General features: G+C 49.5%; 1 protein-coding gene across 5 annotated transcripts in view; it reads right to left on the reverse strand.

Moving 5' to 3' along the window:
• Nucleotides 1–1,260: 1,260 nt before the first annotated feature.
• The window catches only part of PLB1 (phospholipase B1), a 137,248-nt gene continuing 125,801 nt past the window's right edge, over nucleotides 1,261–12,707 (reverse strand). For 4 of the 5 annotated variants that reach the window (XM_072771339.1, XM_072771340.1, XM_072771338.1 and 1 more), the window contains 6 exons: nucleotides 12,576–12,670; nucleotides 11,234–11,315; nucleotides 10,141–10,245; nucleotides 9,557–9,652; nucleotides 3,086–3,160; nucleotides 1,261–1,675 (listed from right to left, as the gene is read on the reverse strand). In XM_072771339.1, coding sequence (XP_072627440.1) covers nucleotides 1,472–1,675; nucleotides 3,086–3,160; nucleotides 9,557–9,652; nucleotides 10,141–10,245; nucleotides 11,234–11,315; nucleotides 12,576–12,670 — 657 coding nt within the window. In that variant the 3' untranslated portion in view covers nucleotides 1,261–1,471. Of the gene's footprint in view, nucleotides 1,676–3,085; nucleotides 3,161–9,556; nucleotides 9,653–10,140; nucleotides 10,246–11,233; nucleotides 11,316–12,575; nucleotides 12,671–12,707 lie in introns of those variants that run through there. The other variant, XR_012004992.1, reaches the window with a different exon arrangement.

Consider the following 12,707-nt stretch of genomic DNA (forward strand, 5'->3'; position numbering starts at 1 on the left):
TGCTGAGGCAAGCAGAATGACTATTCTGATTCCAGTCTTACAGATGAGCTATGAGAAACTGGCTGGTGATGGGGTTTGCTCTGAAGGCTACACATTCAAATGGTATGTCGGGTTTGTTTGTTTCTTTCCTTCCTTCCCTTTTTTCTTTCTTTCAAGATTTTATGTATTTATTCATGAGAGACACGCAGAGACATAGAGGGAGAGCAGGCTTCTTGCAGGGAACCTGATGTGGGACTCGATCCCCAGACCCAGGATCACACCCTGATCTGAAGGCAGATGCTCAATTGCTGAGCCACCTGGCATCCCTATGTCTGGGCTTTCTAATGTTTTGTTTTGTTTTGTTTTTTTGTCATCTCAAGCTTTGGAATCAGAGAGGTACTTAGAATGCAGATGATAGTGAATTCTCTTTTGTGTTCTTTGAGGTGAAATACACACGACTTACAATTTGCCATTTTAGAGTGAACAGTTTGGTGACATTTAGTGCATTCACAATATTGTGCAACTAGCACCTCCATTTTTCCTCACTCCTTCCCTGGGATTTTGTGCAGCATAGAGAGAATCTGTGTAAGACCTCCAGCTCAGGGCCTTGTGCCCTACCAGGGGCTTGATGAATGTAGCCTGTATTACTGGACTCTCTCTAGAGTATTCCCCAAATTCTGGTAGTGTAACAAGAGCAATTCTTTCCTAAGGTTAGCACTTGAGAAAATCAGTTAAATGAGAAAATTAAGTTTCATGTCCAATCCTTTTATTTTTTTTTTTTAAGACCTTTCAGTTTTTCTCTTCCAGATAACTTTCCTCAAGGAACTCCTCCTATGCTCAGAGCGATCAGACCTATTTACCTACCAGTGTACCAGAACAGCATTGCACTATGCAACATGGAGTTTCTTGCCTTTTTTTTTTTTTTTTTTGGAAGGAGTTTGTCTTCTTAGCCAGGTACCACAGCCTTGGAGGTACCACAGCGTTCCACATTATCTTGTGTCCCAAACGAGTATATAAAAGCTTCGTGTTCGATTATACTTGAATGATGGCCAGCCAGCTCCAATATTCTAGCCACCACCTGATGGCCAGCATTTTTCCCACCTTTTAAATAGTGGGTTCGGTGACGGAGGATCTGCTCCTGGGGTGCCAAGCCTGACAGAGGCAGGTCTGCACTCTGGTTGGCCATCTCTGGGGCAGCTCCAGCTGAGACAGGATAATGAAAGACTAGAGCTTGCACACCTGCGTCGCACAACAGATGGAAAGTGAGAGCTTCAAACAGGCTAACCCAAGAATAGAATGGCTTTGGCCTTTATTTAAATTTGGCAATTCCAGGAGCGTAGGCCCCAGGCCCCAAAGAGTCGTGACTGTCCCTTTGGCTTCCTATGTCACCAGGTGTTGAAGCTCTCTGTGGTGGCCAAGGTGGCTGAGGTAGAGGGCTGGTGAGGAGTGTGGCTGGGGAATTTAGGATGAGCACATGCATGTGGCTGGAGGCTTAGAAACTCATAGTGCGCAGGCTTATTGGAGGATTTTCCCTCTGGTGACCTCTTAAGGCTCTCCAGGCCATCACTGTGCCAACACCAAGTACAAGGCCGCCTCCTGCCGCCACAGGCACGGCCCAGGAGAGCACGTTGGGGCCTGCTTCAGAATGGTCTTGGAGGAGCTGGCTGTTCCTCAGGGTGTGGAGGTAAGGGCTCTCCTGTGGAGAAGGAGAGGGTCAGGGGTTAAGGGCCTCGGAAAGCCACCCATCTGCCCACATCAAGCTTGCTTAGTCCCTATCCTGGTGATGGTGTGATAACCTTGCATGTTTTCACATTCATCCCCCAGTTTGTAAGCCTCCTGCATCTACACTGTGCCCAAACCTTCTGAATGAGGATGGGTCTGCAAAGTGGTCAATACCTAGCTAACCTCCCTCAGTTTCTCACCAGCATCTCCTCTCCTGTCAACCAGATTTTGAAAGATTGGGAACCAATAGGTGACCAAAGGAAGAGAGTCCTGGGGGCTGCAGAGCCCCCACCTCTGTTTCCTCTAGGCCACCACTGTGCCCATCCTCCCTTAGGAGTTCCCCAGGAGCAGGGACAACAGTCAGCTGCTTAGAGGACCAAGCATGAGGAAGGCCCCGAGGGGAGATGTTTGGTTCTGCCTCCCTGGATTCTCTCCTTCCTCCATGAGGAACATGATATGGAGCTCTGGTTAGGAGCTGAGAGAGTGCCTAAGGGTTAAGATGTGACCACAGTCATGGTCCCATTGGCCACGTTCAGAAATAAGCACATCACAAAGGAGCCTGGGTCATGTCTTTTGAGAGGTATAAACAGGAAAGAGACCAACATAGGTGTTTCAAAGGCAGCAGCAGTAGGGTGAGGGAAGGGAACAGTAGTCTAGTTGGGCAGCACCTGAGCCTGGAAGGCTGTGGCTGTCTCCCTTGGGCAGAGATGGGATGAGCCTCCAGGAGGAACAGATGGTGGGGTGAGAGAACAGACCTGGGAATTGTGGGCCTTGTCTGGGAAGCTCCCCTTTTTTCTAGGAACATAACATGTCAATGGCCATAGAGGAAGCTGGGCCTCCCCTCTGGATGCTCCTGTGGGCAGCTGGGACCAGGGAAGAGTTTCAAGCAGCCTTGATAAGACTTGAGTGACCTTCTATGTAAGCCACATAGTGCCTGGCAGTGGTCACAGGATGCACAGGAAAAGGAGGGAAGAGCTGGGGAGCATATTAGGAGCTTGGTCAGAAGTCTGGGTGAGGGTAGTAAGAGAGAATGTGTGGGGAAGGGAGGAAGGAGGAGTACAGGCTCCCAGGACAGGCACAATGTCTATTCTCTCTACACACCCCCCACCCCCCTGCTACTGCACCACTGCCCATTCATCTTCCTCTCATGAGTGCTGCACCCATGAGACCTATTGCTCTTTTTATCCCACACCCTGAGGAGCTGTGACGTCTCAGGGACAAGGATGAATGGTGAGATTTGAGAATGGTGCCAGTGAATGAAGTGCCTGATGTAAAAGCACCCAGGGACCTCCTTTGTGCCCGGAGGTTTTGGGGACCACCCCATTCTCCCAAGCATCTGTTTCACACTGGACAGGACAGGCAGGATGTTAGGACATTTACTCACAGGAGAGGGGCACTTGAGTTTGGTTCGGCTGTGGGTGAAGTTGTTGGAGGTTGTCTTCTGGCCCACTGGTTCCAGCTGAGGAAAGGAAACCATGATTTCCTCCACTGCAGGTAGACCTTTCAGTTGGAGGAGCATCTCTACCTGACTCCCTCCCTCTGCAAGGGTGGGTTGACACCAGCAATAAGTGCAAGATTCACAGCAGATCCCAACTGCCCTGGGCCAGAGCTGGACCTGACTTCTGGACCCTGAATATGTGCCCGGGATTGACCAAGGAGGACCCTGAGGCCCAGCAGACCGACCCTGGTCGGTCCCACCATAGTGAGTATGTAGGAAGGCTTGACCCAGAACTTCCATCTCCTGCTTCCTTTCTGGGTGGTTGTGGTTACAGACACACCACATTTGCAATTTTATGAAATGGTGGTAATCATATTTATCAACTCTAAGTGTGTGGGGCTAGTCACTTTCAGAAAAACTTTGAGAACATATTGGTTACTATTCTTGGCTTGTCAACCTTAAGAAATTGAAGTTTCTCCCTTGAGCTACTACCAGGTATGTTTTTCACATAGATATAGAGGTTTACTTGAAACATTCCTGGAGCAATTTTTGTTCAGAGAGGTTCTGCTTAATACTTTTAATCCTGAGATCCTCTGAGAGTGAGCTAGAAGCCACCGTTCACCCCTTCCCAGCATCCTTAGTCAACAGCCTGCCCGCTGACACATGGCCAGCACTGAGAATCCTGACGGTGTAGCATCTACCCTTAGAATCTGCTTCCCTGCCTGGTCCATGAGCCCCTCTGCTCCTGACCCCCAGGGACTGCCTGTGAGGAAAGTGAAAGGATGCTATGTCAGCTAATGACCACACCTTGCCCGTGACCTTGCTTTCTGTTGTCCCACAGCTGCTCTGGTCCTGAACAAGACACACGGTGACTGGCAGAGCAGTGGACACACCCCTTGGGGTCCTGGCTCTGCTGCTAAGAGCTGTGAGGTGCTACGCAGGCTCCCAAGCTGCCCGACAATCCACATTCGGCTGTTGCAAGCATCAGATGAGAAGATGAAATGAAAGCATGCTGAGCAGGAGGTAGTTTACTTATGTATCATTTCTACTTTTTTCTTCTTTTTTTTTGTAAGATTTGAGAGAGAGAGAGAGAGAGCATGAGTAGGGGGAAGGAGAGGGAGAAGCAGACTCTCCACTGAGCAGGGAGCCCAATGCAATGTGGGGCTCTATCCCAAAACCCTGGGATCATGACTTGAGCTGAAGGCAGATGCTTAAGACTGAGCCACCTAGCTGCCCATTTATTTATTTATTTATTTATTTATTTATTTAAAAAAAAGATTTTGTTTGTTTATTCGAGAAAGACAGATGGGCAGAGACACAGGCAGAGGGAGAAGCAGGCTCCATGCAGGGAGTCCGACTTGGGACTCGTTCCTGGGACTCCAGGATCATGCCCTGGGCCAAAGGGAGTTGCTACACTGCTGAGCCACCCAGACGTCCCACACCCAGGTGCCCCTTGTTTCTACTTTCTTAGAGCTGAGGAGGCACATACTCATTGTAAAGGAAATGCTACCGAGTGACAGTATAGATGCTCAAGGTTGGGTTGGCTGATTTCCTGACATTCCACGAGCCCAGGAACTAACTGGCACAGAGGAAGATAAAGATCATGTGGGTTTGATGACTGCACTGATTTCTCTCTCCCCCTGCCCCCAAGCCTATTTCTCTCCACCACCTCACCCATCTACCCAATTTCCTTGACCCCAAATGGAGGAGTTCTCATTTGTTCCTTTTCTTTTGAATTCCAATTAACATACAGTGTAATACTAGCGTACAATATAGTGATTCAACACTTCCATACAACACCCAGTGCTCATCACAAGTACACGCCTTCATCCCCATCACCTAGTTAACCAATCCCCTTACCCACCTCCTTTTTTTTTTTTTTCCCCTCCCTTTTCTACTTCACCTAAAATCTATCTCAAATCTGACCACTTCTCTCCTTTTCCAGTGTCATCACCCTGGGCCCATCCACCTTCATCTCTCACCTGGGCTCCACTAGCCACCTCCTGATCTAATTCTACTCTTCCTTCCCTCAAGTCTCCTGCCACATGGCAGCCAGAGGGCAAACCAGATCCTTTGGCTCCCTTTTTGGAAGCCATCCAAGGACCTGGCCCTACTCTTACTCACCCCTCTGACCTTGCTCACTTCCCTCCAGTTACACTGGCCCTTATGCTGCTCAGGCACTTCAAACTCATTCCTGACTTCGGGCCCGCACAGGTCCTATTTCTTCTGCCTGGAACTCTGGCCCTAGACCTCTGCAGGCCTGGCAGATCCTTGATATTCAGTTCTCAGTTCATATGTCACTTGGTGATGCCTCCCTCTAACCTACCATTACTGTAACATTACCTGGCCTTTTTTTTTTTTTTTTTAAGCTCTGAATATAGTCAGACAGTCTTACTGATGTGTTGCATTTCGTCTGTCCTTTCCCCATGAGTGCAAGGATGTTCCGTTCCCCAGCACCTGGGGTAGTCCCCACTGCATAGTGATGCTCAATGGGTAAGGGAATGTGTAGATGAAATGGAGTCAGAGTCCTCAGTGGAGAAGCTCAGGCAAGAAGGCTTGAGGCTGGCCACAGGAAATGAAGTTGTTTCTCCTGGAACCCACCTTTCCTAAGCCAGATACTGCAGATACCAACCATGTGGCAAATAACAGGGCTGGGGCAAGGTGTGGTGAGCTGGGTGGGCCTCTAGTTTGTTTTGGGGATTCAAGGAAGGCTTCCTGTAGGAGCTGGCACCTGATTTGTTTGTTTGTTTTGACACCTGATTTGAATGTTCAAGTGGCTACGAGTTAGTGAGGAGAAGGTTGGAAGGGCAGTCCACAATAAGGGGATGAGCAAGAGCAGACCCACAGACCCATGAGATACCATGGGTGGTGCAGGAAACTTCACTCCTCACTAGACTGCCCAACTGCCAATCAGAGGGGTGTGGGAGTGACTGTTGGAGAGGTTAATTGGGGCCAAGTCTCCGAAGGCCTGGTGTGCTATGCTAAGGGGCCTGGCCTTTCCCCTTTGGGGAGGGGCAGGCCGTGGAAGTTTGGTCAGATATTCAATTAAACAGATTGCTGTGGCTGCCCTAGTGAAGAGATCTAATGCAGTGGCTTGTAAACACTGTACAATAATAATAATACAGGGGAGCTTCTGCAACCTACTGAACCCAGGTGCTACCCCAGACTAATCCAGAATTTCTGGAGATGACGTCCAGGCACTAAATAGTGTGGTGTTTGGGTTATCATTTTAAAGTCAATTTTTTATTGAAGCTAACTTATATATAGAAACAAGTATAAATCATAGATGAACAGCTGATAAATTATGGTAAAATGAAGGAACTCATGCAACCAGCAGCCAAATTAAGGTACAGAATATTACCAGCACTCAGAAGCTCCCCTCCCACTCTTTTCCAGTACTATCTTTCCCCCCACCCAAAGACCATATATTAATTTGCTTGTTTTTGAAATTTATAGACCTAGTTGCATTTGGCTAAAGTTTGCTTATTCTCTGTGCTGTAAGGTACTCCATTACATAAATATGCCACATTTTGATGATCCATTCTATTGGTGCACATTTGGGGAGCATCCTGCCTGGGGATTATGGATGGCGCTGCTGTGAAAATTCTTTTGTTTGAGCATGCATCTTTTGTTTGAGCCCACGTGTATGTTTCTGTTGGGGATACACACAGGGATGGGATCACGGGGTCAAAGGGAATCCAGATGTTCAGCCTTAATGGCTATGCCAAACTGACTGCCAGTATTAATAACCTCCGGATTATTCTAACCTCTAATCAGAGCTGAGCATCGCTGTTCTAATGGCATGGTTAACCATTAGAGTCAGGGTCATCAATTAGGAGGTCACTCAGCACCTAGAGTGATGCAAATGTCAGAGGACAGCAAGATTTTTAGGGAAGAAAAGGCAGCAGTGGGAAATAGGCATCAGAGAAAAGAAGGAAGAAAGGGAAAAAAAGAAGAAGAAGGAAAAAGGAAGATGAAAACACTGCCTTGTGCTACTGGTGTTTCTGGATTTGGCTTTGCACAGGTCTCCGGAGGAGGCATAATCTGTTGAGCAGAGGGGCAGGAGATGAAATAGTCTAGAAGTGTGTTTGTTGCTGCAGTAGGGTAGCCTGTGAGTGTTGGCCAAAGCCTGCAGACACTATGTCATCAGACTCTTGGAGTGAGACGTGAATTCACTGGTTATATATGTGCTGACCCAGTTGGGGGTGGGAAGGCTGGTGGGTGCTGTGGCCAGGACACTAGGAGATTTGACGTGGGTTCTAATCCCTGCTTGGCCGAGAACTGGCTGTGTGATCCCAGGCAAAATGCTTCAGCTCCCTAGTTCCAGAGCATTCTGCAAGATCTTCTCGAGTTCCAATGGCTTATCTATATGTCACTCTAGGGGTCACCAGAAGGAAGTGATCTGAAAAGTTGGCATGATGTAATAGGTTTATATCTGCGATGGTTTGGGATGAAAACACTGGACTATATAATTACTCCCCCAAATTATATGGCACAGGATAAAACACTCTTAGATGATTTCAATTTAGTTTTGCTTTGTTTTGTAAAATTAGGGGCATGGGTAGGACAATGGTGGCTGGGAGCCCTGGACTAACCGGTTGGGTAGTGTTACCAATATGGCTCCATGGCAGCGTTCACCTTTTGTTTTCCTACCTTATCCCCTCCCACTTGCCTTTATGTATAAAAGCCTCAGGCCTGGGCCAATGGGGAGAACCACCCAGCTGCTTTGGAAGAGGAGACTAGAGCTGTGTTGTTAATTCATGCAGAAAGAAACCAAGACCAATAGGCCTGACTGTGTTCAGGTCATTGATCTGGTCATCATGCCCCAGAAAACTCCTGGAGCACCAGGGCATTACGTGGGCTGGGAGTGCCGCAGGTAGGAAGACCACGCCTACCCTGATGGAAATGCTGAGAAGGAAAGGTGAAGGGGCTTTAGCATCTCAGGCCCTTCTTAAAATCTGTGGATCTGGGCAGCCCCAGTGGTGCGCAGTGGTTTAGCGCCGCCTGCAGCCCGGGGCATGATCCTGGAGACCTGGGATCGAGTCCCACGTCGGGCTCCCTGCATGCAGCCTGCTTCTCCCTCTGCCTGTGTCTCTGCCTCTCTCTTTCTCTGTGTGTCGCTCATAAATAAATAAAATCTTAAAAAAAAAAAAAAAAAAGAATCTGTGGATCCCCCTGAGCTCTTGGGGGGGGGGGTACAAATCAGTGCACAGATACCCACTCATTGGGGAGAGGGATTAAAGTCATGGGACTCCATCAGTGAAGGACAACTGGACTTCAAAACTGCTCTCAGGAATGATATTGTGCAAACTTTGGAGAACAAGATCCCCGTGGAGGTTGGGTGGGAGGGAATTCAAAGATGTTTTGACTGTAGTTCCGAGTCCTGGGCTGACAGAGTGTGACGAAAGCTTTAGCAGTGGGCAGAATGTGGTGTCAACAGCAGGAAAACAAAGGGAGAGGAAGGCTGAGTCTGTGATTAACTGGGCCAAGGATGGAACCTGCTGGCATGCTGCTCTGGGGAGAGGAGGTGGTGTGGCTAAGGGGAAGGCAGCGCTGGGCCTGCCGGATGAGGCGGCAGGTGTGGGAATATTTGCACAGGGAAATCCTGGCAGAGAGGCAGCCAGCCCGAAACTGCAGTAAAAGCAAGAGTGTGGATTTGTTTAGTCACCATGGGAGAAATGGGGGAATGCAGGTTGGGGTGGGGATTGGGTTACCCGCTGAGCCAAGATCAAAAGAAGCCACTGGATTGGAAAGGCATTTCATTTGCTCTGTGCAACAGGATACAGCTATTGGGGTTACTGGTCAAGCTCTGTGCCAGCAGGGCTGATTGCAGAGGAGTGGCCAGCCCGAAGAGGCAGGGCACAAGGCCAGGTGGCCCCTCAGCTGTATGTGCATTTCCTACGGTCCCCATGATCCTCATAAGAAAAGATTGGAATAGGTGATAGCCTGGGGAAACAGGCTGGGTGGCTCTTTTCTTTTTGATGCTTAAATAATCATTGGGAACATGTTGAGACTAGGGTAATGGGGCCTGGCATTCTTTGAATGCTAAGGATTGTGTTGGGTGCTATGCACATGTTACCTCAATTTTCTGAGATCTGTGTCATTTTCACTTCTTTTTTTTTTTTTTTTTTTAACAGATATTGATAGGATCAAAGAGAGAACATTTGCCCAAAGTCAGATAGGAAGGGGTTGAAGCCAATTTCATCTTGTTTATCTGACTACAAGATTGTCTACCACCACCACCCCAGTACCCCCTGCCCCAGTACTGGGAATTGCTAAAAAGTTGGATCTGTCAGGACAAATAAGTTGTGCCACCATTTCGAGCTTTGGGGAGAAAGGAGCCAGCAGGTTTTCTGTTTTGGGGAATGGTCAACACCCCTGGGTTGCCCTCTTGGACACGGCGTATGGGGCACTCACCATGTTGTTCCAGAGCGCAATGGCCATCTCGGCATGGCCCCGTTCTGAGAAGTGGAAACAGTCCTCTGAGAAGAAGGTGAGGTCAGCGCTCCCTCTCTGTGACCAAAAGCAAAGGGATTATGTTCCTGGGGAACAGAGGTACCACCACCCACCCCTGCAGGTGTCCTGGGCATTATTCCTTTCGATTCTGCTGCCACTTGGCTGAGATATTGATGGAAAAACTCCTCAATTTTGGAACTTTGAAAAAGACCTGAATTGCATCTACCCACAGTCCATCCCTTTTCCTTTTACATCCCTGCCCTAATACATGAGAAAAAAACTTTAGGAAGCTTTCCATTCTATCCAAATTGAGCAAATAGCAGGACCATGCCCGGGGAGCTGGGTCACTGTTAATTTTCTCCTTTTCTTTCCAACTACAAGTTCCAATCATACTAAAAAAAAAAAAATAAAAGGAAAACAGAAAAAGCAACCCTTTGGGAACCCTCTTGGAACCATATGGTCAGAAAAAGCTCAGCTATAGAAGGAAGTACATCACCTAAGAAGAGCCTCTACATATGCGCCCTCCAGAAATGCCCGCAGCTTACACTGTTCAGGGGGACAAGAGTGTTTTGGAAGAAAGGCTGCACAACCACCGCAAAGTCCTCGCGCTGCAGGTACTGGGGCCAGTAGGACAACCTGGAGATGCCACTCTGTGGATGGGGAAGAGGTTCCTCAGCCCCTGGCAGGACTTGGCAGACGAGCTCTAGTCCTGCTGCCTGGGGTTGGTGGTGATGGGGGGACCCACCCTAGCCAGAGGTGACTTCAAGGGATCCTCTAGCGCACATGCATGTGCTCATTTCGTCTGCACCCAGGCATGAGCACCACCCATTCTGTTTCAAAGTCTCTGAGGCTCGGTCTGAGTGTGAGCAGACTGCTTGGGCCAAAGGTGAATGGATTATTTATCCCCTATTCTTGCTGCATGAAGAGCTGAGTTAGAACATGGGGTTCCAGTTCAGATCCAGCTCAGATGGGTAGCATTTCAACACCAGCTCCCCAAAATGCCTGTGAACGTGGGGGATGAGCGGCTGTGTCAAAAGGATAGATGTGCTTCTCCTCGAGAAGCTTAACAGTCAATCTGGAAAAATGAGACGCAGTGCAAAAAATATGAGAACCCTCTAGGGCTTCAGGGCCAGTGAAGGTAGACTGAAGCTGATATGGGGAGATACCTGAGGGCAAAGTTTAGTCAGGGGAAGCATCTCCGAAGAGACGGGAAGACATGCCCTGCACATGAGGTGGAGAGGTCACAGCAGGGCTCGGGGGAGAAGAGGGGGCGCTGTCAAGAGGGGACAGCATGAGCAGAGGTGGACACAGAATTGGGGACGGAGGTAAGCAGGGCTGGGCTAAGCCTTATGATCTGAGGAAGGGAGGGAAGGAGCCCAACAGGGCCGTGGACACTTCCCCTCCTTCCTCTGGGTGAGGGATGGTGCCCAGCCTGTGGAATCTACTCCAGTCCCCAGGGCTGGGAGGCAGGGCTTCTTGCAGCTTCCCCTTGGAGATTGTTCTCTTCACCTTGAGAAATGTTTCAGGGGCTATGATCTACCTTTAGGGAGCAGCCTTCCTCTCAGCAAACCCCTGCTCCCTGGGAATAGAGGGAGCCCCCAGCTGGGACAGGAACGGGGGAGGGGGGTACAGCTTCACCTGGAAGTTCCAGTTCATTTGCTTCAGTTCTTGCAGCTCCAGAGAATTCTCCTGGGAACGTCTGAGGCAGGTGCAATTGCTCCTGTGGACAGGTACCCGGTTGGCTGACTGCTGCTAGTACCCCACGTCCCCAGGAAGGAGGCCTGGACCCTGTGCTCTTTGCTTGGGAGGATGGCAAATACACAGGTGCCCCCACAACAGAGCCTTGGGTGATTCCCAGAACCAGGTCACAGTCTAATTCAGGGGCACTGGGGGTAGCAAGTGCATGTTTAAAGAGAAGGTGAGAGAGCTGGCACCTGATATCTGGGTCTCCTTGCCACCTGGCTGCTCCTGCCCCAGCCTGGGCTTCCTCCAGGGAAGGGCTGGAGGTTTGGAAAGACAGCCATGATAGCCTTATCTTCTTCCCATTCCTCAGACCTCCCAGCTCCATCTCCAGCAGCTTAGGACTTACTCTTGGGGCTCCAGAGTGGGGAGTCTCTTGGGAGGGTCAACTATTTTGAGACACACTGACCAGGGAGAATGGAAGATCTGAAGGTTCTGGAGGGACCATTCACCCCTCCCAGCTATTGGCTGTACCACCTGGTGCCCAACAAGAATGGGAACAGGCTGGTCACCTCTCCAGCAAATCCATTTGACCCCAGGTAGGACTCCTCAGCTCCCTTCAGAATCTCCTCTCCCCTAGCAACAGCCACAGGACTTCTGGGTGACCCTGTCGCCTCAGAAGATGGCAGCTTCCCTCCAGGATCACAGCTGAGCTTTAATAAATGCCAGCCCTCGCCAGAAATTTGTCTCCTGTACAACATACCTTAGACCCAAGCCTGGCTTTCAAGGCTGTTCTAATACTGAAAGGCTGCCCCACAGGGACCAAACACATCACATGCATTTCTTTCAATCCTCCCTACTCTGCAAGATTTGACAGATGATGAGCAAGAGGCCCAGAGAAGTTATGTAGCTTGTGCGCAATCCTGTAGCTCCTCAGTGGCAGAGCCAGATACAGACGTTCAGCTGTCTCCGAAGCTCATTGGTTCGAGGCTGTCTCTCAAACACGGAGCAATCACTGGAGTTTGGAATCAGAGACCATGATTGGGGCCTAAAGGATCATTGGTCTGTGCCTCTCACTTTACAGCAAAGCGAACTGGGGTCCAGAGAAATAAAGTGACTTGCATACAGTAGGCATTCAATACTGTAGAGGTATTTCCAAATGATTTGCCAGGCCCCTGGCTAATTGCCAAGGTCTGTCCTTTGGACAGGATCACCTGGCTAAGCCCGCAATGGTTGCCTATGGTGGCATCTGTGAGCCCTGCTGTCCCCAGGCGCCCTCGCCCTGGGACTGTGTACTTACTGAGCTGCCAGGGGCAGGTCACATTTCCCACCTTGGTTCTGGTGTAGGCCAGCCAACTCCATGACCTCTACCACGTTGATAAAAGCCCTTGGAAGCTGTGGGGAGCAGAGGGACGAGCTCTGTTAGTCCCCA

This window comes from Canis lupus, chromosome 12, assembly GCF_048164855.1.
Source record: "Canis lupus baileyi chromosome 12, mCanLup2.hap1, whole genome shotgun sequence".
Classification (NCBI taxonomy): domain Eukaryota; kingdom Metazoa; phylum Chordata; class Mammalia; order Carnivora; family Canidae; genus Canis; species Canis lupus.